This window comes from Rhagoletis pomonella, unplaced genomic scaffold (assembly GCF_013731165.1).
Source record: "Rhagoletis pomonella isolate Grant_MI unplaced genomic scaffold, Rhpom_1.0 Rhpom_scaffold_00449, whole genome shotgun sequence".
In the NCBI taxonomy this organism is placed as follows: Eukaryota; Metazoa; Arthropoda; class Insecta; order Diptera; family Tephritidae; genus Rhagoletis; species Rhagoletis pomonella.
In genome coordinates this window covers 59121-82365 of record NW_023459003.1, presented here as the reverse complement: position 1 = coordinate 82365, position 23245 = coordinate 59121, and the positions used below count along the sequence as shown (strand labels likewise).

The following is a 23245-nucleotide window of genomic DNA, read 5'->3' as shown; positions in this document are numbered from 1 at the left end:
GCACATTTTTTTACTAAAATAAGAATATTAAAATGTAAAATAAATTTGTTTTAAATGAATAAACAATTTTTAATTTAAAATTATACGTTTTTTGTTACTAAATTTAATTTTTAAATAGTTGGGTCAAATTACCCCTGTCCGTTTTAGCAAAAATTAAAAAAAAAAAAAACATTAGTTTGGGCTACTTGTCCGGCCTTTTCAGACAAATATTTTTTCATAGGAATATATGTATTTTGGATTCTTGGCTATTCAACTAGAATGTATATGCCTTTAGCACACTTCACCGTATTCGTTTTTTCTTATACATATTTTTAAATCATTTATTTAATTTAAATCGAAAAAGCATACACATTTTTGCATCTGCAAATTATGCAAACTTCAGAATTATTTGCAAACAAGAGCCAATCTGAAAAAACGAGGAAGTGAGGCCGCGAAAGCAGAAGTGGCCCAATCCGAAGTTTTTCAATTTCCCGTATTCGACAATCAAATAATAGGACTTTTTTTTTAATCACCCAGATGATAATTTAGGTAGGCCTTCTAAAGTGAAGCCATTCTGGAAAGGTGTTTCCCTGCATGACTTTTAATATTTACATTCTACGCGAATGTATAAGCTTATATGTACATATGTAGGTGTCATATTATATAGCTTTACATATGAATTTCAATATGATTTTTAAGTTACAATTAAGGGCGGTATTATCACTTGCGAACGGTTTGGTGAAGCGAATGGATTGGCGAACGCAACTTAAATATGCATTAACAGTGTTCGCTTTTATCAGCTTGTGCAAGTTCTTTTCACACTTTTAGTACCTTCTCTGCCTTTTAATTCGCTTCGCCAAACCGTTCCCTTCGCCAAAATTATTCGCTTCGCAAGTGATAATACCACCCTAAACCTTAGCAAATACTTTAAAGAAATGTATATGATTTTCATGAATTCAAGAAGCAGCTTTAAAAGAACTCCTCCAAAAAGCCTTCTGAAATACGTCCTACAAAAGAAATATAGAGTGGAAGGCTTTTTGGAAGGGCTTTTGATTCATGAAATTATCTACTGAGTATGAGTTGGAAATAATGTTGCTCATACGCCATGTATTCTCGGTTTTGCTCATAATCAAACCTGTTAAAAACAAGAGATTAACAGCAGCCTAGTACTTCCCACGGCAATTACGTAGACAATTTATCACTCTACATACGTGTGTATGTCTGTAGATACTTTTCAAAACAGTCGTGAAAGAATTTCACATACATATGTATGTAAGTATTTTGAACCTTTTTTGCTGCTCTTATAAGGTATCAAATTTGAGACTTTTACATCGGTGAAGATGATATCTAAATTGTTTTAATGAATGTGGTTTAATATACTTTTTTCTTCATCACTTACCGAATAAAAGTGGTAAATTGATTGTTGGATATGCATGAAGACCAATGACTCCACTAAATAACCAAATCACTGCCTGAAGCCGATATAAAAGCATTTTGGTCTATTTTAGTATGTTTTAAACTGAATTCAAATCTGAAATAAGAGTTATATGTATATATGTACATGCCAGTTAATAGAAATAACAAGGAAACTTTTGATAATATATACATACATACATACATATGGACATATGTATGTATTTATGTTTTTATTACGATGCCCTAATTAGTTTGTAAAGCTTCTGTGTAGTATGTACTAACGCTTAAATTGAATATGTACATTAGTCCATCAATATGCAAATATTCTTACAACTAATTCTACTTTATTTCCATTCAAATGGGAAGTTACATTCAAAGCTTTGATAGTCACTTGTGGTAGCGTCTTGATCCTTGCTATAAACAGGGAACAATAGCCGTCATCGCGATACATCGATTGTTGAAGCACAAAAAATAGTCATAACGTAAACCATTCACAAATGTACCTACATACATGCATTTGCATGCATATATTTCTCGGTGCACGAGCACTTTTTCTTAGAAAACGTTAAGCACTTCAGCTGCTAAAAATAGCATGAAAACACTAACAAATCGATATCCCACAACAAAAGCAACTATGCAAAAAATACAAAGTTAAGGAGAACCGTGCCAACAACGTGACATGAAAGGGGATGTCAGCGTACATTAAGGGCTACTAAACAGTAGCTTTATAACAATGTGCCTCATTGCGCAATTGAAGGAATGGGAGACACGTATTTAGATTCGTAGTTAGGAGATTCAATATAGGACGTCACATGATTTGCCATTACATTTGGCATTTTAATTTAATAGACCAAATATAATTTAAGCCTTTAATGTGTATGTACGTATGTTATTTACATTTTTAAAATCTATGATTTCATAAGTCCAGTTCCTTACACTTATAATACAGGCCATTTCCGCTTTAATACAATAAATTTATTGAAGCATGCATTATGCATTCGTGCTTTACAGGTCGCCTGTAAAAGTTCAAGGCGACTTTTTCATTGATCCCTCCTAACGTTATATTTTTTATATCAGCCATACATATATGTTACGCAGGAAATGGCATGAATGAACAGAGTTAGGCAGTGTTAATTGCGCTGATATACCCTTAAGGGAAGCTAATAAGCCATATTGTAAAATATGGATTCAAACAATTCATTCATTGGGGGCTTTCAGCCGAGGATTCCGAAATTTGTTAAACCACCATTACTACCTTTCCCTTTTTGCACGGTGTGCTAAATAAAATTAAAAATTAACAAGTTTTTTTTCACAGTATTAGAGCACAACTTGTATGCTTTTTTTTATTATTTACTTCCTTTCGTTAATCTCTTGACATACCACTTAATTTTACATTAACACGTCCGTTCTGCTTGAATGTAAGAAACACTTTGGTAACCATCGTCCCTACACAGGCAGTTTTTCACTGTCAACAACTGTCCAATAAGCTTTCAAACCTCCCTATAAAGCTTTGAAGCTCCAGCAGTACAAATACCAAATAAAGAGGAATCTCGCAAAACAAATCACAAGCATCATTGTAATGGGAAAATGTTCATTCATTTAACAAAACAAATGCTTTAATGTTATTACATGATTATTGAATTAAAAAAATATGAATACATATTTAACTACATCCTGGGAATGGTTCCGTGCGATTTTTGCGTAGCACAAATTGTATCTTCCGATTCATGTCCTCATTATAGATTGCTTTGCATTTCTCGAAGTTAACTCGACGTCGCACCTACAACAACAAACACAATGTTTGAAATAAACATATATTATAGATTTAAATGGTACTAACCCATGAACGAAACACATTTTTGGTTCATGGTACTAACCTGATACGGCTTTTCATAGAAGCGTGTTCGCCGGTATTGATCGAAAATTTCCTCTTTGCCCAAGATGCGATTTAACAAACGACAGGCTTCTTCCACATTATTTTTTTGTACCATTACGGTTCTTGCTATGAATTTTGCGTGCTTCATTTTTTTATTTACTTTATAACTTCTCCACTTTGTTTTATAACATAAGTAATTGGAATAAATTGAAGTATAAACAGCTGACTAATTTCATCCCTTGTCGAAAGCGTAATCTGAAAACCAGATGACGCTGTATTTAAAGGCACAAATAGTGTTGGAAATAGATTCTACAAATACATTATTCCCGCCCTTACCGGCCGTCTTCACACGCTTGAAAATCTCGCTGGCGTTCTGCTTTTTTCTCTCGCAAGCGAGATAGAGTTTTGTTGACTGGGCATTTGACATCATACTTTTTCATTTGTAAAATGTCGCCAAACAAGAAGGTTCAAGCCTTGCAGGCTCTTAAAAGTTTTAGAAAATTAGAAAATCTGCACAAAGAGATGTATACTATTTTCAAATGAAAAATGGCTGCCTCTAAATTTGTATTTGCCTCCAAAATAAACGATGTTGCTACTCTGAAGAGTTCTGCGAAATGAGAACATAGCTGTCAAACAACAAAAATGACAGTTGAAAGCAAGCGGTCTACACGTGCGGTTTCTCACATGCGTCGTCACGCAAGCGAGATTTTCCAGCACGTGAAGACGGCCGGTTATTAAACGATATAAAAAGTGCTATAGCAAAAATTGATATCCTTAGTATACCAAACTTTCCTCCCAGCCTGGATAATTCATTATTTCAAAACCTATCGCCGAATTTTATATAAATAAACTAGAGAATGTAAAGTCTAGGTTCAGACACAGAAACTTTTGTTGCGGCAACTCGAATTTTGTGGGAGAGAGGGCGACGAGGAATGGGAATACATTGCGAATTCGGCTGTTCACTTCGAATCCGCAATCGTGCGCAAAATAGCATTAGGTGCAATCCCTTATTCCTCGGACTCGGACTAGTAAAACTGTCAAAAAATAAAAATTCGTTCAGAGCGAGAGAGTAACATTGAAAAGTACGGGATCGCTTTCTAGTAAAAAATGGTAACTTCTGTCAACTTCAACATAACCTCCAAATTTTGGTTGTAAATTTTTGCTTATTTTGTATGTAAACACACTCAACTCACACATGTAAATAACCAAAAATACTTTCAAATTCATTAGAATCCACTTAAACAAGTAATTAAATACTTTTCATACATGAATTAGCAGAGTGCACTTTTCTTTTGTTTACAATTTGGTTGCCAAACACACTACAGCTGATCTTTTGACACATTTACCAGAATTTACCAGCAAAAAATTCTCGGACTAAAACTGGTAACTTCTGACAGAGAGAGAACCGTATTTACTCTCTTTTTTGTCCTCTCAGCAGTCAGAGAACCGAGTACGGGATCGATTTCCAGTAAAATCTGGCTGATTCTGACTATTTCTAACTAGTCCGGACTCGTACGGGACACGGCGTGTCCATATCATATAAAATAAGATTGTTACGAGCATTTTTTTTTATTAGTTTTTGTACATTACACATTTTTTTCTTTGCGTGTTTTGCAATGACACTTTCCTTCTTCCTCTTTGACACCTTCAAAACGCTGCAAGCCGCGTTTCGAACGCGTCAAACGAGAGGAACATAGCATTGTTTTAAATTTTGGCTCTGCGGATTCGCAACGTCAGAATCGTGGTAATGCGGGACTCGCTGAAAGGGGAAGGGAACCGAGTTGTTCATGCTCGGGGAACAAGCTTTGTGCTCTCATTCGTCTGGGTGATTCAAGTTGATGGTTCACAGCTGACAACAACAATTGTGTACAAAATAATTGCTCTGTGTGAACGCGAAGGAAAACACCAAAACTTAAGTTGCCGAACAAAACTTTCTCTGTGTGAACCCAGTCAAGTCCATAAATTTAATTGAGCCTGCATTGTCGACCAAAATGAAAATATCGATTATCCATGTATGAAAATATCGGTTGCTACTTAGGGCCGGTTACTCAATGTCTTGTTAACACCAATCTCCGGTTAAACATTGTTATCGACGTATTCGACCCCATTCATACAACAGGGAGCGTCGATAACTATGTTTAACCGGAGATTAGCGATAACCAGACATTGAGCAACCGGCATGTAACATGTGATCGATAAAGCATTAGTTGTGCTTAACCGGAGCTTCTACCCCCGATTTGTGCTAATCAGACATTGAACAACAGGCCCTTAGTGTTGTGCGATGGAAAGTTGGTACCCATAAAGGTATTGGCCCAATGCACGCTTGCTTTGCTTGCTTTGCTTACTTTAGTTTGCTTTGCTTTACTTTGAAGGAAGTGAAGTAAAGCTGCCACTAGGCCAACTTTCATACATTTTAGTAGATTTTAAAAATTGTTTGACAGTTCTCAAAGCCAAGCAAGCAAAGCAAGCGTGCATTGGGCCAATACCTTAACATTTCATCCGGCTGTTGTCACAGGATGGATGGTCCTCACCAAGGCGAATTTATACAAGGAGGTGTTAACAAAACAAAAACTAAAATTACAATTACAAATTATACACATCATTTTGAGAAAAGGTACAAATTCGTCATGAAATCAGCGGATCTGATAAGGCAAAGAATTGTTAAAGAAGTAACCTCACCTAAGAGTACTCAGTTTATAAACAGTTACTATTAAGGAAATCCGATAAATAGTTGGGGTGTTCACAGTTCGTTCCAAATTGTGTCTGAAAATGTAGACGTCTACATTTTGAGACATCTTTAGCATCAAACTGTGAGCACCCCTTTCTAGCAGTCGTCGCAAAATCGTCTCAAAACTTTGCTGGTGTTGCCAGACATTTCTTCTTTGCGTGCTTTTTTATATGTCGCCTTTCGATTTTGTTTCTGAAAAATTGTAATTATTTAACTTAATTACCAATTCCTAATATTTTTTATTTCTTTTCCTTGATTTATTTCTTTTCATCAGAAATTGCGCTCAAATTAAATGCAAATATAGAAAACGCGCCCAATAAATAAAAAAAATGCGATTAGTATTGCCATAGTGCAACCCTGCTGCGAGGTTGCAAAATGTAGACGCGTAAAAAACATACCTTTGAGTGTGACAAAATGTAGACGGCGTCGTTTTCCAATTTTGTATGGGAAACAACAACACCACAGATTTTACGGTTAGAAAACGTCTTAAAATGTAGACGTCTACATTTTGAGACACTATTTGGAACGAACTGTGAACACCCCAAGTTATCGGCAATGGTCTGTATTATCGACTTGCACGTTTCTATTCTAGAAGATTCATGCGTCAGACCTTTTGGGTTCGTTTATTCGGTCTTCCACATTTTTTCTCAGTTGAAAATTAAAAGCGCACTTGAGTGAAGTTTCTGCTCGTCGGAGGTTTATCTTGATCGCAGTGTGACCACGTTTCTATTGTGAGTTTAATGACAATATTGTGTTAATTATTCTGGAATTTCTAGTATATTGAATCCAGGAAAAGATAAAGTAGAATACAACAGCTGAGAGTCGGGAGAAAATACCACTTATCAACCCGAAAAAAGTATTTATTTTAAGCTCAGTACTCGTTGGCAAGGGCAATTATTTAAAAGCTGAAAAGTTTATTGCGTATCTAAAAAACGCAACGAATAGCCGAACGCGTGGAATCGAAGGGATTTTCAAGGGCCATTTTAGCAATCTAGCAAATTTTTACAAGGTAATTTTCGTGTATACGTACCACTAAAAGGAAAGAGAATATTATAAAAGGAGAGAGAATTTATATAATGAAATTAGCTTTACAGACAGAAAAAGGTATGTGAAAGCACCTCGTCAGGTCAATAGGTGGAAATTTAAGTTTTGAACTTTGTATTATGGAATGTATAATAACGTAGGGCAACTTGTAAATAGCAATTTTAGCGTCTTGAAATTCGGCATAAAATCTATCTCATACGAAGGCGGTGGCGAAGAAAAAATCGATATTGCAATAGAGTGCAACTATCGAAAGTTTTCGTTCGTAACTCGTCGTTTGACTGTTCGTCCCTGCTAACTTCTACTCGCTGCTTTTATATGCAGTTCTCCCCTCGAACATAGAAACTGCATATTTCTGGATATTTCGTAACATCAAATGCAAAATTTGTCTATTATTTGGAAACGATCTCTACGTAGATTTGTGGAATAGGGGATGGGGGTTTTAAATATACAACTTTGTATCTACCTGTTCGGGGGATAAAGGGAAAATGGTGTGGCGGTGTCTGCTTTACAGCATAGTCATGGCAGGTAGAAATGAAAATAAACTAAAGTACATAAATAGATAAGTATGTAGTTGTTGTTTCATGAATAGGCAAAAATTCTCGAATACGGATAGTACAAATGGGAATTAGATGTTTTCAGCGATGCAGTCTAAATTGGTTTTTATCTTTCATTATTACCCTACAAGACGGCTGAGTATCATATGAATGCTCATATTAGCATTATCGCTAATTACAAAAGTGCTTATCAAAGTCGTCATTTACGTTCAGGCCATGGGAAAAAATTGAGTACTCTCCTCTGAATATTGTCATCAGAAAATCCCCATATTACAAATTTAAAGTGTATATGTGTTAGATTTTTGCCTAAAGTGCTCAGCAATGTCTTGTAGGGTACCTCGTACGGTTTATGCAAATGCTTCAGTCTTTTATGTCAACTTCGATTTATAAATTAATTTAATAATGTCAAAAATACTTACATATACTTGGAGATTAATTAAGTTTCCTAGAAGACATTTATTTTACGTCTCTATATATTTTGCTCACTTCGTGTATTTCTCCACTTTTCAGGTCGTACATTTTTGTCTTTGTTCCTTTGGAGCAGCTGTGAATCTACTATTTATTCGATTCATAGGCCATAAAGAATCAAAAGAAAAATGGTTAAAGAAACTGGTTATTATGACCTGTTGGGTGTGAAACCCGATGCCACCAGTGAAGAGCTGAAGAAAGCGTATAGAAAGTTAGCGCTGAAATACCATCCTGACAAGAACCCGAATGAGGGTGAGCGTTTCAAAGCAATTTCACAGGCGTATGAGGTGCTGTCAGATCGTGAGAAACGACAGATTTACGATGAAGGCGGCGAAGCGGCGATCAAGAAAGGCGGTGCTGACACAGGTGACTTCCGCAGCCCTATGGACTTCTTTGAGAAATTCTTCGGGGCTGGTTTTGGCGGTGGTGGCCGGCGACGTGAGCGTCGTGGCAAGGATGTTGTACATCAGATGTCAGTTCAGCTGGAAGAATTGTACAATGGTGCCACACGCAAGTTGGCCTTGCAGAAAAATGTGATATGCGATAAATGTGAGGGTCGTGGTGGCAAGAAGGGTGCCATTGAGAAATGTATGCAATGTCGCGGAAGTGGTGTCGAAACCCGTGTGCAACAGATTGGCCCTGGTCTAGTGCAGCATACCGAGCAAGTGTGTCGTAAGTGTATGGGTACTGGAGAGATGATTTCTGAGAAAGATCGTTGTAAGCAGTGCAATGGCCGAAAGACGGTAAGGGAACGTAAAGTATTGGAAGTGCATATAGAGAAGGGTATGCGGGATGGACAGAAAATTATATTTAACGGAGAAGGTGATCATGAGCCAGATTCTCAACCCGGTGATATTATCATCTTACTCGATGAGAAAGAACACACAACATTTGTTCATGCCGGTACTGATCTAATGATGAAAATGCCAATTCAGTTAGTTGAAGCTCTTTGTGGCTTCGAACGTGTCATTAAGACACTCGACGATCGTGATCTTGTAATCCGTTCTAAGCCCGGTGAAGTGGTCAAACATGAAATGACAAAGTGTGTATTGGAAGAGGGTATGCCACTGTATAAGAACCCACTGGAGAAGGGCCGATTGATCATTCAGTTCGAAGTTATCTTCCCCTCTACCATTCCATTGACAGTTATCCCAACTCTAGAACAATGCTTGCCACCAAGGCCCGAAGTGACTATTCCACTTGATGCAGAGACCGTCGAATTGGTGAGTTCTTAAAAAAAAATATTTTCCCTCAAATAATAATTTTATTTTTGCATCTTTTAGGAGGAATTCGATCCTAAGCAGCGCCGTCAGCAACAACATCAACGCATGGCATATGAGGAAGATGATCGTGGCTATGAGCAAGGACCCAGAATAGAGCAATGTTCGTCGAGTTAAGCGCATAACGCAAACATCTCTCACATATGTTTAATCGTTCAACAAAACCTACAAATAAGCCGTGAACACGCAAGAGCACTAAAAAACTAGTTAAATTTTAACATGCATATGAGCTAAATCACCAACAGAAGCAAGAGCGTCGAAATATCAAAATGGGTATTATCACAAGTGATCATTATACTATAAGGGCAAATTTCACAGTGCATAGCTAACTCAGATTCTGAGTTAACTACGCACTGTGAAATTGGCCCTAAGCGAGTTAGCGACGTTTGATGTGTAGATGTTGTATCCATGTTTTGTTTTTCAAAAAAATATAAATCAATAAAAAAATCTACAAATTTCGCGAACGTCGCCATTAGCTATGGAAATAAAAAAATCGGTAATGCGCATACACATTTGGTGAAATTCCCTTTTTGTGAATTTCGACGTAATGTACTAAGTAAAGCGCATTCATTAAGGCTATTAAATTTCACTCTATAGACTAAAAATTAGAAATTCAAAGGAAACTAATGATTTAAATGGTTACTTTAACGGCAAATATACTATAATAATACATACATTTGTAGTTTTCTTGGATATGAAGCATTAAAATGAGAGTATGAGTCTACTCCAGTAATACGCGCTATCAGAAAATATAAGGATTTTGTGTATATATTTTATGAGTTCGGGGTGGGGAACTAAAGACAAGTATTTCTAAACCGCATTAGAAAAAAAGTCGCAACATGCGCAACCTAAAACTAGCAAATTTCGCTATCCACGACCCACGACAGTCGGGTCTACGTAACCGGAACGACCCAGATTTATATCTGGCCAAGGACTGTCACTCCAGCAACACTCCCCAAAATCTCTTTGGGGAATTTGTATGCTGTTACAACAACAACAACAAAACTAGCATCTAACCGTGGTTGTTCCCATGTGGCTCTACAATCGAATGAGGTTTAGAAGTAAAAGAGACTGCTGCTTTGGGGCTATTCGGATATGCAGCAAAACAAGGCATCAGTCTTTTTGGCTGTGCGATTAATTGTTTATTCAAACTCTTAGTTAATCATAAAGTGAATAACTCAATTATTTGATTAATTGGAAGTATTGTTTACTGAAAAGTTCAATTAATCGAGTAGTGAAGACATTGATGAACTAAAAACTACCGCCCTTATTGGCACCCCTATTGCGAGTGTTGACTAGTAGTAGATAAACGACTCTTATTCGAATATCGCTTTCCCATGGTATTGTGCATGTCGATTTCTCGTTCAATAAGCGACTGTAAATCGTTTTTTATCGGTAATTTTTCTGTTTGTAGAAGGATGAGCGACTATAAACTATCCACACGCACTTATTGAACGAGAAAACGACTTTGAAAATACCACGCATAATCTATAATCGACTAACAGTCGTTTATGTACTACTAGTCGACACTCGCAATAGGGGTATACGAGTGACGACTGGTAGTAGACAAACGTCTATTATTCGATTATCGCATTTCCATGGTATTTTACGAGCAAAATTAATTTTTCTTAATAATCATATTTTAAAACTCTTAATTAGTAATTGAATAAGCGAACGACTGCTCGAAAAATCGTATAATCGCACAGCCCTAGTCTCTTATTTCTAAACCAGATACAATTTTAGGAACACCTTCTGTATACGCTCAATTCTGCTGTTTGAAAGCTGATTATAAGGTCTCCAAACAAATACGGCATATTCAAGGTTGGGAACGAACAAATGCCAGAGACGACTACACCACAACTTCACCTCGGTCAATTGTAATGTATGCTACGGGTGGAGTCACCTTAGAGTCTGCTCAGGCCTACGGACAGATCGAAAGTGGACCACATCATTTGTGGCCCGCTGCTACTCAAACAGAGCAGCCTTCATACTAACCCCAGTCCACTCGAGCAGCTCAACACAAACACAACAGCACCACAACACAACAACACAATAGACCACATCACAACCACGACAGACCACACAACAGACACAATCGCTCTAAGCACAGCCGCCGCCAAGAACTCCTGGTTCCTTCTACAATCTGCACGGTGTGTCAAGTCAAGTGCATCACCTGCCTTGGTCATGTTCAGGTCTGCGCACCACGCGAGATTGGACGACACAGCAGCGCACATAGCCAATGGCGGCACGGCCCAACAAATCCCTCACACAAACACGTCTCCCTAACCACACAAAGCTACAATTCAACTGTAACGGACTTCACAGCAAGATCGAGGAGATAACGATCTTTATGGGAAGGCATGGTATATTGATAGCTGCGGTCCAAGAGACGAAGTTGCACAGCAATTCAACATTGTTGAATTACGCCGGACACATCGTGCACCGCCGAGATCGCGGGCGAGATAATGGTGGTGGCTTAGCGTTCATCACGCACCACACCGTGCAGTATCGTCTTATCGGAGCAGACATCTACCGCAGGGATACCACCCTAGAATGTCAGGGTGTTGCTATCCGGTCAGGCGATGTAGAGCTCGAAATATTTAACGTGTATATACCCCCTGTCACTAGCTGCCCGGCAGGATATCACCCTGATATAGGTGCGCTCCTCAGAAGTGAAAACAGTATGATATTTGGTGACTTTAATGCGCAACACGATCTTTGGTATTTAAGCCTGTCAAACGATCGTAGAACATTCTTCACAATGAACTACGACACACCCACCAGGATTATGGGCAGCTGCTGCAGTTCGCCAGAATAACAATAGTCAGCGCTGGTCTGATAAACAGCATATCATGGCGACCTATGCTGATTTTGGCATCAGACCATCTGCCCATTATCATGTCGATCGATAAACCAACCGAATTTGTTTCCGTGGTACACCGGACCTGCTATCAACTTTTCTAAAGCTGATTAGAAAGGCTTCGTGGAATTTACTGAGAGCACTTTCGCTGCACTCCACACACCAATCGACGTCCACCTTGGTGAACGTAAGTTCCGCAAGGTTGTCACTGCTGCTGCAGCTCGCTTCGTACCAGAAGGATGCATTACGGATTCCCGTCCAAACTTCCCTGCTGAAGCGGCTGTTCTGGCCGAAGAGCGTGACAACCTTCAACAGGCCGATCCCAGAAATCCAGATTGAAAAAGTGGCAAGAGTATCTGAAGACTTATAACTTCGCCGCTGGTGTGAGTAAGCTTTGGTCAACCGTGAGGTCACTGCCCGATCCGACGAAGTACGACGACAGGGTCGAAATTTCTTTCGGCGACCATGCTTCGTCGGACCCGGAGCGATGCGTGAGCTATTTTAGCCGGCAATTCATATTGCAGCCTCCGGTGGACAAAGCCAAGCGTCGAGTGACTAGAAGACTGCACAAACTACCAACAACCTGTGCCTCTCTGGCTTTCATTAGCGGCGAAGTTCGGGTGGCCATGGAATATGTATATTGATGCTGAAAAATTTGGGTCCTGCGGGAGTAGCATACCTAATGGAGGTCCTCAATATGTCAATCGCCACTCATCATCCCAGACGTCCGTAAGATGGAAAGAGTGGTCCCACTGCTCAAATCGGGAAAACCAGCCACCAAAGGAGAGTCTTATCGTCCGATAACACTCATTTCCCCGGTAGCGAAGACACTAGAGGCTTTGCTACTCCCGTATTTCACGGACCACTTGACCCCAGCTAAGCATCAGCATGGTTTCCGTAAAGTGCACAGAATAATAACGGCACTTAACGCTATAAACACGCAGATAACACGTGGCCTAAACCGCAACCGTCATTGTGAGAGAACTATTCTAGTAGCTTTGGACCTGTCAATGGCGTTTGACACCGTCAGCCACTATACGCCGCTAGAACACATAGAGGCCTCCTCTCTCCCACGGAGGCTCAAGCGGTGGTCGGCGAATTATCTAAATGGTCGATACTCGTCAGTAATGTTTAGAGACGAATCGAGCAAACCTCGAAAAATAAAACAGGGGGTTCCATAGGGTTGTGTCCTTTCCCCATTACTGTTTAACTACTACATGCTGACGATTGTTCGATAATGGCGTCTGGGAATGGAATTGTTGACTTGTGTTCGAAAGTAAACGGGTTCTCTCCGAGCTTTATCGCTTCTCCACTGCTAGGTGCCTAACCCTCTCCCCTAAAAGTCCTCTGCGACCTTGGTCAACTCCTGGACGAAGGAGAAGACGTGGGAATTCACGTCGATGATACACCGATTCCGACGGTGAATAACCCCAAAATACTCGGAGTAACCTTCGACAGTATGCTCTTCTTCTCTATGCACGCAACCGCTATTGTCAACAAAGTACAGAGCCGCAACAAGGTCCTCAAGTCGCTAGCCGGCAGTACTTGGGGGGGGCAGACGACGCAAAACACTGCACTTCGGACAGCGAATGGATGTATTCTGATGTCGTCAGAACATCACCTGCATAATGAGGCGAAAATGCTGCCCATAAATGCAAGCAGTTTCTAGTCGGGAGCCACAGACGTGGTGATCCGAATAGAAAATTGCTTGCAGAAGAGTCTAGTCCCAGGCACGTCAGGAGGCATCTATACGAACTGACGGACAAAGTCCAGAGGTTCATTAAACAACCTCTGGATCCGTCAGCTTATCGCGAGAACCTGAGCGGCATTAGCAGGGAGTCAGTCTCGAGTTTACATAACTCCAGACCTGTGAATGCCGTTATAGGCACACAACCAGCGGACGTCGACGAGACGGAGCTTCATCTGCCTCGGAAGACTAGAACCACAATAGCCCAACTTCGCTCTGGCTACTGCAGTAGGTTAAACTTATACCTGAGCAGATTAGACGCAGATGTGACAAATGAGTGTCCGGCATGCGGAGAGACACCCCACGACTCGAAACATCTCTTCGTATGCCCGGTAAACCCGACAACACTAACGCCTCTGTCCCTGTGAGCCGACCCCATTGAGGCTGCTCGCTTCTTAGGGCTTCCGTTAGTGGAGCTTGACGACAACGACTGAAATATTAACCGATATGGGCCGCCACAACAACAACAACATCGACATAACGTTGCAGATTTATCTTATCAGAAGAATCTCTAATTGTGGCGAATACTTTAAGGTCGTCTGTATAATGTAGAAAATTTGCAAATGAAGAACAGCTGCTTATGTCGTTGATAAAAAGGACAAATAATAGTGATCCCTTTTGCAACCGCAGATGAAGCAACAAAAGAATCGGAAGACATTCCGTCTATGTCAACAACTCATACTCTGTTACACAAGTAGGGTTTAATCCATTCAAGAAAACAATACAGTATTCTATGAAGACAGCCAAGCTCGAGACTGTGGAGCGTCCAGAAACAAAACCATGCTGATTTAGGCAAATAAATGAATTGATAGCAAAGTACAATTTCTTCTACAACGCACTCGAAGAGCTTAGAAACGTTGAGAGCGTAGAGATGGGCCTATAGTCGCGAATATCGTTTTTCTTGCCGCTTTTTAGAATTGGAGTAATGGTAGTTATTTTCCGCCCATCAATAAATGTACCCGAGGTTAAAGACTTATTAAAAACAATTTTTAAGGATTGGACAAGAGCAGGACAATATTTAATTAGAAGCGCAGACAGCCCGTCAGCGTCAGTATGAGTAGAAGGCTTAAGAACTACTATCCCCTTGACAATGTCTTTAGAAGAGTTAAGGAACAAAAATTCCAATACGAATCAACATCATTGAAGAATTCGGGTGAGGTATCACATATTTTATAAAGTTTATCAAACAGTTTCTGCAATTCACTTCCGAGTGATTTTCGACCCCAGCCAATTTGAACACAAAGCGCATTTTATGAAATTCACTCGGCATTTAATATTTTAAAACAACTGAATATAAAGTCCGCTACATTTTTTTCGTACAATTTAACTCTGCAATATATGTATTGTACATCAATACATTTTCCTAAATATATGTATGTACGTATAATGTCTACACGAAGTTTCTTAATGCAGTCACCACGCCCAAACCAAATAGCAGCTTATCTTCCACTACCTTCCAACTATTCTCTTGTGCTTTAGAAACCCGTTCCAAGGCTTGAATAACTTCAACGGAGTCCAATAAATCGATGCCATAAACACGTAGAAAAACACTCAGATACGCTTGTGCCAACTCAAAGTTAAGGCGTGTTCCAAACATTTGTTCAATAGTACTTAAAAATGCGACCATAATACGATAGGAACCACCGCTAGTTGGGTGCAATGATTTGATTTCGAAATCAATCATGGATGGCCCAAGTTGTTTAAGATGATCAATACAATTGCTATAATTTTTACTATCCCCTGCACCGTGAAGCATTTTGCCGAAGTTTGTTAGTGTGCTGAGCCCGCCAGCACCTGGTTGCAGCAAGCGAGAACCATCAGTCTCTTCCATAGCTTCAGCTGCTTGGCTAGTATCGAATTTCACCTCTAAGCCTGCTACTGTAGGAAGGAAAAATGGCGCTTGTTTTGGTGTTTTCGGTGGAGCTTTTGGCTTATTACGTTTCTTTATAATTTCCAGGTCCAGAAGATTTTGCCAACGTGACGCGGCAACTCCGGAAAGAGTGATTAAATCACCATCAAGTTGTGAAGGCGAATCATAAGTTGCATTAATATCGGGGCCTACTTCGCTGTCACTCATATCGTCGTCAGCTTCGTTTAGTTTAGCATTTTCCATAAGATCTGCTACATCCATCTCATCACTGGCGCTGATTGGCAAACCAACGTATGGAGCTACACTATAAGGATTTTTGGAACGCAATGTGATCTGGTTGAAGAGCATCTTATTAGCCCATAAATATATTCCCAAATGATTTACGTGTGCAGTTGCCAGAAAATCACCGTTCGGGGACATGCTAAGCGATATACACGGCCTGTCTACTTTGAAGTGATCTATCATGTATGAGGATGGTATATCCCAAACTTTAATGGTGGAATCCATGCTTGCGGTAATAAGCCAGCGACTATCTGGACTGAATACCATATCGTTCAGTTTGGCGATATGTCCTTCGAATTTACGCACCACCACGCGTGTATCCACATCTATGATGTGTACAGTGAAGTTCACTAATGCAACAGCGAGCATTGCGCTTTCACGGTGTATACGCATCAGAGAAATTCCGTCTGTAAATTTAAGGCACTTGATATGGTTGGTTACTGCAAGTATAAATAAGCGACAAAAGTTTATAACTTACATAAAATGTCAAATTACATTAAATATACCTTTTTCTTTGAATGGCCAGAATTTTAGTAGACCTTCACCACATCCAGAGATAACAAACTGATTTAATATATCAGACACTACACCACGAACCGCTGTTTTATGTGCTGGCGAGCCATAACTAGCACGATGGAGCCCACTCTGAATGTTAAAACGTTCAACATCTCCGCTAGAGTATCCTATGGTAATGAATGTAAAAGTTGTAAAATGTAAATGTATAGTAGTTTTGTCTTGTCTTACCAATGATCGCAAAGTTGCAACAGTGTGTTAAGGTTACGGACGTTGTAATAGTTTCGTAGTCAACTCTTTCCTTGTTTTGGAATTTTCGTGGTATCAAGCGATGTTCTCCCATACGATTTTTGTGGAATGACCAGGTGGTAGTTTGTATAATACCATCGTGAATAGCTGCAATGTTATCCCATTCACGCTCTCTTGTCGTCTCGCTTGTAAACTCAATTATTGGAGGCATACGTAAAGCGTCTCCATCGAATCGATCTACAAAGGTCAAAAACTTGTTAATTAAAAATAGTTTGTAAAACACTAAACACTTTTTAACATACTTCGCTTTTTAGACTGCTTTCTATTATAACTAGCCTTGCCCATACTCTTATTTAATGACTCAGAAATGGTGCTGAATACACGTAGAGCACTGTCTTCTCCGGCAGAGAGTATCGAAGTGCCATTACTACCATGAAAACGGATACACAATGGCGGCCCAGTATGACCTTCCCTAATTCGAAGCAATCTTGCTCCATTGTCGGGCATGTCGAATATCCACAATTTCATTGAATTATCGGGAGAAGTGGTAAAAAGTAAAGGTTCGTTATGGAAGCATATTGCGGTGCTAACTAAATCTTCATGTGCCTGCAATTGACCTGCAATCTATGACAAAACATGGTTTAATATGTACATATAATTTTGATTTAATATAGAAGTGTTTAAAAAATATTTCACCTTACGATCCTCAAGATTCCAAAGGGCCATATGACCGTTGGAGCATGCGGTTATCATTATTGGCGGCCCGTCAGTTCTGAATGAAATTTGCGACACCTGTCCCCAATCTTGCTTAAATTTCATAAGCACTTCGTCAAATTTAAGATTAACCAACACAATGGTACCATCCTGGTGACCTACGGCCACTACATCTAGCGCCGGTGACGGCTGAATACAAGTCACTTTGCTACCAAAGCCAGCAAAAGTGTACACCAAGCGATTCTCTTTAATATTCCATATTTTAAGCATACCTTGCTTTGAGCCCAATACAATTTTGTTTAGGTAAGCAGGTGGATGAGTTATTGCAGAGATTAAAAATTCTTCGGGATTAAACTGCAGTTCTAAATAGACCTCCTCTTTGGCTATGTCCCAAACACGCAACACATTTGCCTCATCCACAGCTATCAAGTGAGCGCCGAAGGGTAGTAGTAAATGTACGTTACGTGTATGACCCCGATACACGTGTCGCTGATGTTTACCAGCGCGCCATGCGTAAATGCAACGATTGCTGGCAGTGAATGTATGCGCGCGGTCCATAGCTAGTGCTGTTATTTCATCGGGATGAACAGGTCCCACATGCAACAAGCGAAAGTGGCTGGAGGTGTACACTTGAAAGGAACGTCCAATGCAGGTGGTAATCAAAGTATCTTTACGTCGGCGGACATATCTGATGGCGGCTGGAACGCTGTTGCTAACATAACCAAGTGCTCGATTTCGGCGAAAGATAACGCTGCTATTTGCTAAAGTCTCACTTATTGTGTCTTTTGGCACCGTCTCGCTTGCGTTGGTCATTTTTTGGCCCACTGCAACTAAATTCACAAATGAAATGTTTACTATATTTCGATTGCTCTTGTACCAGCATGTGCTCCGATATATTTGTTTCAACATGTGCTCCGATAAAAAGTCGATTAAAAAGAAGAAATAGTTGTCGATAGTTTTGCAGTTGATAAAAGAACTTTGAAAGCGAATTAACACCTTGTAGCGCTAGAATTGTCCTTGGTGAATGAAACACAAACCTAATTACAAAGCTTTTATCAACTTGCAATATTTTGTAATTTTTCCCGATTTTCATTAGATACAAATTTTGGTTCCACTGAATAACGAATAAAAATCGAATGTAGAGGTGGGTAACTCAACCCAGAGTTAAGTTATTAAGTTAATCGGTAACTCAGCTCCCTGTCAAAAAAAATGTCACTCAGTAACCCAGTTGATGCGCTAGGGCTCACATGATTCAATTGAATCATAGTGGCTCATATTTGTTCGTATAACTCTCTCACTTCCCCACAGTGTTTAGCATGGCAAAGTCTTGCATTCTGTTCGAGGCGAATTTATACAAGGTGGTGGCAAGAATACAACAACAACATCCACATGTATTTTGTATTGCGGGTGTTTTGTCAAATCTCAAAAATTCTTATAATTTCGTTTTTTTTTTTAGTTTTTCACGAAATATGTATATATGTAAGATTTATAGATAATGCATATCAAATCAATTGCCTTTCCAACCATATCCACATTTTGAAATTCGGTACAATAGTTTTCGAAATATAAGCTTTTGAAAATATTGAAAATTCCACCTTTACCCTCCCCCTAGCACCGCCCCTATTTGCAAAATTTGCATTTATGCCTCAAAACGAGTTTACGATACCAATGAGTGTAATGCTTGAAATACAATACCGGCGAACGGCAAACTTCGCCGAATTGGGCGATGCTGTCGTTCACCGTTCGCCCAACTATTTCGCCTACTTAAACAGAATTAGAGCGGTAGCGAAAACAGCTGATCCCATTTGGTCGCCTTTATAATTTGGGTGACCTTATTTAGAAAAAACTGAACCATATTTAGAAATGAGGAAATGATAACAAATATAAATGTAAAACAAAGAAAGATTATTATAAATAATTTGTTTCAAGCCAGATTTAACGAATCCACAACTATATTTTTCAAACAACAAAAAAAAATCGTGTTTAGGTTGTTTTCTTTTTAAACTTTGAAAGCACAAAACAAATACGGCCACCTTTGGCACGCACAGCTGTCATCGCCCAGCAGAGCGATAGAAATAAATCTATCGCCATGAAACGCCGCCAAGCGAACTTCGCATTTCGCTTTGGCTGTGTTCAATTTCATATGCTTGCGGGTGTTCTAATTTTGACAGCGCGAATTTCGCTGTGGTGAGTTCGCCGTTCGCCGGCATTGTATTTCAGCTATAACATACAAAGAGTCAAATGAGTTAGTTGAATGAGTGAGTTGGGCTCATTGAGTCAACTCTTATAAATTTACTGAGTTACCCACCCTTAAAATAGGGTCGGTGTTATGCAGACAAACTTTTGTTTGCCAAATTAAATGGCGGCTGCTTAGTTTGCTCGGAGGTGGTTATGTCGAGTTTGGCACAGGGTTGCACGTTCTTTATGGTTTTCATGGCTATTGCCAACACGAAATGAGAATTTCAGATGTACATAACGCGCACAATTTAAAATTTTTGTATATGACAACACCGAATTTGCTGCAGTTTGACCAAACAAAATTAGTTTGCTGTGAGAGTCGCCAAACTCGCTCTCTCCGAGTTTGCTACAACAACAATTGCACGCAGTTTGCCAAACAAAATTTCTGCATAACACCAACCTAACAAACAAGTTTCATGCGGATAAGGTGGCCATGTGTATCATGTTTTATTTTTTTAAATTAGTAATGAAACACTTTGGAACCGATCGGCTGATGTGGCAGCACTGATTTTACAAGAATCTACAAATTGAAATGCACTAAAATACAACCATAATTGATAAAAAGCTGAAGTTGTAAACCCACCTTGTTGAAGGCTGATTCACATACAACTTTCTTCGCTTTGCTTGATAGTTCTTTGCTTTGACATATAAGATTGATGTAGGCATATGCATGAGTATGCTCACATAAAAAACGTTTGAAGCAAAGCAAAGCAAAACGAAGCAAAATCTTGGGCAACTCTCAACTTTTGCCCGCTTTGGCAATCAGCTGTCTACATGTATCTTTTCTCGTGCGCTTGCATTTGCATTTAATGACAAAAATAGGGCAAATAGGGATTTTTATTGCATATTATTATATTGGTATCTATTTCACAGGTAAAATATATGGAGGAAAAGGAGAACGCGAAAGCTGTCAAAGCGTTTATTGTAGCATACCTTCTGCGTTTCATGCTTTGTTGTCAAAGTATGAACTGTCAAGCAAAGCGAGGAGAGTTGTATGTGAATGGCCCTTGAATTCTATTCGTGTTGAAAATGCTAGTAGTGAGGCCAGACATTCTCTGTTAAAAATCCCATGAAAATGGGGAAAAAATCCCTCAATTACCCACATCTTAAAAACTTATTCCACAAAATTCCCACCGAATTTAAAACATATACATATTTCAGTAGAAAAGAAGTAAAATTCCTGCGATCGTGGCGTGCGCCTTGATGTTGTCACACAAAGGGGAGGGACCTACATTCGGAGGTTTGCCATTGCCTGCCGATGGGCGACCGCTGTTAAGAAAAAACATTTTTTCTACTTTTTTTTGCGATGTTGATTAAACCAGGGCTTGAGCCCAGGCCCTGCGGAGTGGAAGCGCGCACTGCTTAACACTACGCCTCACATATAATAATCTTTCGAAATTCAAATTTCGGTAGATTACTCACTAATGGCCTGTATGCAGGAAATTTGACTCAAGAAAATTTCTTAGCCATTTCTTGTACTTTGATTTATATGGAGTTTTTGCTTTTCTTGAGGGCCGGATACAGGCCTTAAGGGCCTAAAATAATTTAAAAACATTTACTACATTCATAAAGTAGCTTCAGTGTTTATTAAAACCCAAGATTTCGAAGAAACTTTTTTATATATTAAGGTAGCTAGTGCATACATACATTTGTGTTTTTTTATTGATGTATACTTACTGGCAATCCTTAAAACTGCCACTGTTACAAATTATTTGCATTGTGTAAGCGAATATAATACTTTTGTGACTTTAAAGGTAAAGCACATACATGTGGTACTTAACATTTCATCAGATACAATTGAAATGATTCTTCTTACTCAGCGCTTGAATTGGTTAACGTGAGAAAAATTTCAAAATTGTCCTTAAACTTTTTAATAATTATATATCATTTCACTCCGCATCACATCTTCAGGACTATTAATTACGTAAGAGTGTCGAATATTCTTGAATTTTGATCAATTTTGCATCGATACCTGTGTCAAAAGAAAATCCCTTTTTTAATTGAAATGTCCTTTTTTCCCCTTTTAATAATTTTTGTTGACAAATATCCCTAAAATAGGGAAATTACCCATTGTCTGGCATCACTGAATGCTAGTAGTATTCTTGTCGTAGCAGTCACAGTGAGCGGTTCTCGGATTAATATCAGCGGATTTCATCGGAGGAGTTCAGAGTGCAGCCTACTACAGCGTGCAAGCCACAGTATAGAGTGCCAGCGGTGATTTTGTTATTTTACTTATCTTTTAATTTTTAGTAGTTGTGCTATTAATATCTTATTACCAAATTATTATTGTGTCAGAAGTTTGCGGAAAGGAAAAAAATGTCTGATTTATACATTGGATTATTTTCGGTAAGTCTGGTGGCTGAAGGCTTTATCGTAGAGTAGCTTTTAATTTAAGAGCAAAAGGGCGGACGCTTCGGCGCCATTATGGCGGGTGATGGGCATATGCATATGCCCACCATGACTAGCAAGATTGGTAAAGTGAAAAAAAGAGAAATTGAAAGCTGCAAAAAATAAGGTTAGGAAAGTGAAGTGTTTGAATTGTGCGGAGAATCAGGTGGGTCAATTAGGTTTGCCATGCTTGCGAGGAGGCTCTTCCACTGCTTCCTAATACGCAGAATAAAGTACGAAATCCGCAAGTTGCTACTAATAAAGTTTTTACGAAGACGAAGTATAATGATGTGTCTAAGATCAAGGTTGTTAAAAAAACAGTGTTAATACCGTAAGGGAAAGGGATTCTAAGCGAAATAGATAAACTCTTAAGTCAGCTTATGAAAAAGTTCAGTATAAACGCTGAAGAACCAATAATAAAAGTCTTATTTAATCTTGTGAGAGTTAAGGCGGATGATCGCCTCATTTTAAAAACAATTACTGATGACCAGGGAACGGATTTTTAGGACCTAAAAACCTATAAAAAAGGCAAAATAAAATAACGAAATAGGCTGGAAAAGGCAAAATAAAATAGTGAAAAAGGCAGGAAAAGGCACTAGGTGTTGAAAAAAAGGCAAAAAAAGGCAAAACAAAATAGCGAAAAAGGCACTAAAAAAAGACAGAAAATACGAAGAACAATCAAAAAATACATTTATTTTAGAAATGTTTATATTACAAGTAAAAAGAGAAAAACTGTGAACTAGTTTTATTATATGGAAAATTTGTACTTTGAATCTTTGACTATTTTATCCTTTCTAGTTTCTAACTCATAAAACTTTAATCTGAATAGTTGTAGTAACATTGAACCACAAGATGCATTTTGAAGTTTTCTGGCATCATTTTCATTCGATTTTCGCGAAGAAAAGCCTTGAATGTACTAAATGTGCGCTCGACGTAAGTTGATAGAAGTGGAGCCCAATTTAAATATGGAACGTTTGAAACGTTCATATTATCAGGAATAAGGGCGTTTTCCTCGCCCTTTATAATTTTATCTACACCC

The 23245-nt window shown here is 38.9% G+C and overlaps 3 protein-coding genes across 5 annotated transcripts; 1 reads left to right on the top strand and 2 right to left on the bottom strand.

Moving 5' to 3' along the window:
• Positions 1-2966: 2966 nt before the first annotated feature.
• LOC118750911 (28S ribosomal protein S21, mitochondrial-like) lies at positions 2967-3502 on the bottom strand. The gene is made up of 2 exons (XM_036485653.1): positions 3273-3502; positions 2967-3175 (listed from the first exon to the last, which is right to left on the bottom strand). Exons 1-2 carry the CDS (start codon positions 3417-3419, stop codon positions 3059-3061), a joined length of 264 nt encoding a protein of 87 aa, XP_036341546.1. The 5' UTR covers positions 3420-3502; the 3' UTR covers positions 2967-3058.
• A 3112-nt stretch (positions 3503-6614) lies between these two features.
• On the top strand, positions 6615-10019 carry LOC118750915 (dnaJ homolog subfamily A member 4-like). Of its 2 annotated transcripts, none has more exons than XM_036485659.1 (3): positions 6615-6730; positions 8108-9288; positions 9349-10019. In XM_036485659.1, the coding sequence occupies exons 2-3, from the start codon at positions 8194-8196 to the stop codon at positions 9460-9462; spliced, it is 1209 nt and encodes a 402-aa protein (XP_036341552.1). In that variant the 5' UTR covers positions 6615-6730; positions 8108-8193; the 3' UTR covers positions 9463-10019. The 2 variants fall into 2 exon arrangements, with proteins under 2 accessions (XP_036341552.1, XP_036341553.1); XM_036485660.1 differs by lacking the exon at positions 6615-6730 and adding an exon at positions 6790-7008.
• A 5099-nt stretch (positions 10020-15118) lies between these two features.
• LOC118750914 (WD repeat-containing protein 36-like) lies at positions 15119-18624 on the bottom strand. 2 transcript variants are annotated; one of them, XM_036485658.1, is made up of 6 exons: positions 18458-18624; positions 17563-18410; positions 17169-17490; positions 16849-17103; positions 16611-16787; positions 15119-16544 (listed from the first exon to the last, which is right to left on the bottom strand). In XM_036485658.1, exons 2-6 carry the CDS (start codon positions 18391-18393, stop codon positions 15343-15345), a joined length of 2787 nt encoding a protein of 928 aa, XP_036341551.1. In that variant the 5' UTR covers positions 18394-18410; positions 18458-18624; the 3' UTR covers positions 15119-15342. The 2 variants fall into 2 exon arrangements, with proteins under 2 accessions (XP_036341551.1, XP_036341550.1); XM_036485657.1 differs by having other exon boundaries at positions 17563-18624.
• Between the last annotated feature and the right edge of the window lie 4621 nt (positions 18625-23245).

Excerpts from the sequence above, each read along its gene's own strand:
- LOC118750914 (XM_036485657.1), bottom strand. The coding sequence starts at position 18,489 with ATGTTGAAACAAATATATCGGAGCACATGCTGGTACAAGAGCAATCGA. Across the intron at positions 17,104-17,168 it reads AAAGCAGTCTAAAAAGCGAA|ATCGATTCGATGGAGACGCT; the intron begins GTATGTTAAAAA and ends TGACCTTTGTAG. Across the intron at positions 16,545-16,610 it reads CTGGCCATTCAAAGAAAAAG|TAACCAACCATATCAAGTGC; the intron begins GTATATTTAATG and ends TTATACTTGCAG.
- LOC118750915 (XM_036485659.1), top strand. The coding sequence starts at position 8,194 with ATGGTTAAAGAAACTGGTTATTATGACCTGTTGGGTGTGAAACCCGAT. Across the intron at positions 9,289-9,348 it reads ATGCAGAGACCGTCGAATTG|GAGGAATTCGATCCTAAGCA; the intron begins GTGAGTTCTTAA and ends TGCATCTTTTAG.
- LOC118750911 (XM_036485653.1), bottom strand. The coding sequence starts at position 3,419 with ATGAAGCACGCAAAATTCATAGCAAGAACCGTAATGGTACAAAAAAAT. Across the intron at positions 3,176-3,272 it reads TCTATGAAAAGCCGTATCAG|GTGCGACGTCGAGTTAACTT; the intron begins GTTAGTACCATG and ends TTGTTGTTGTAG.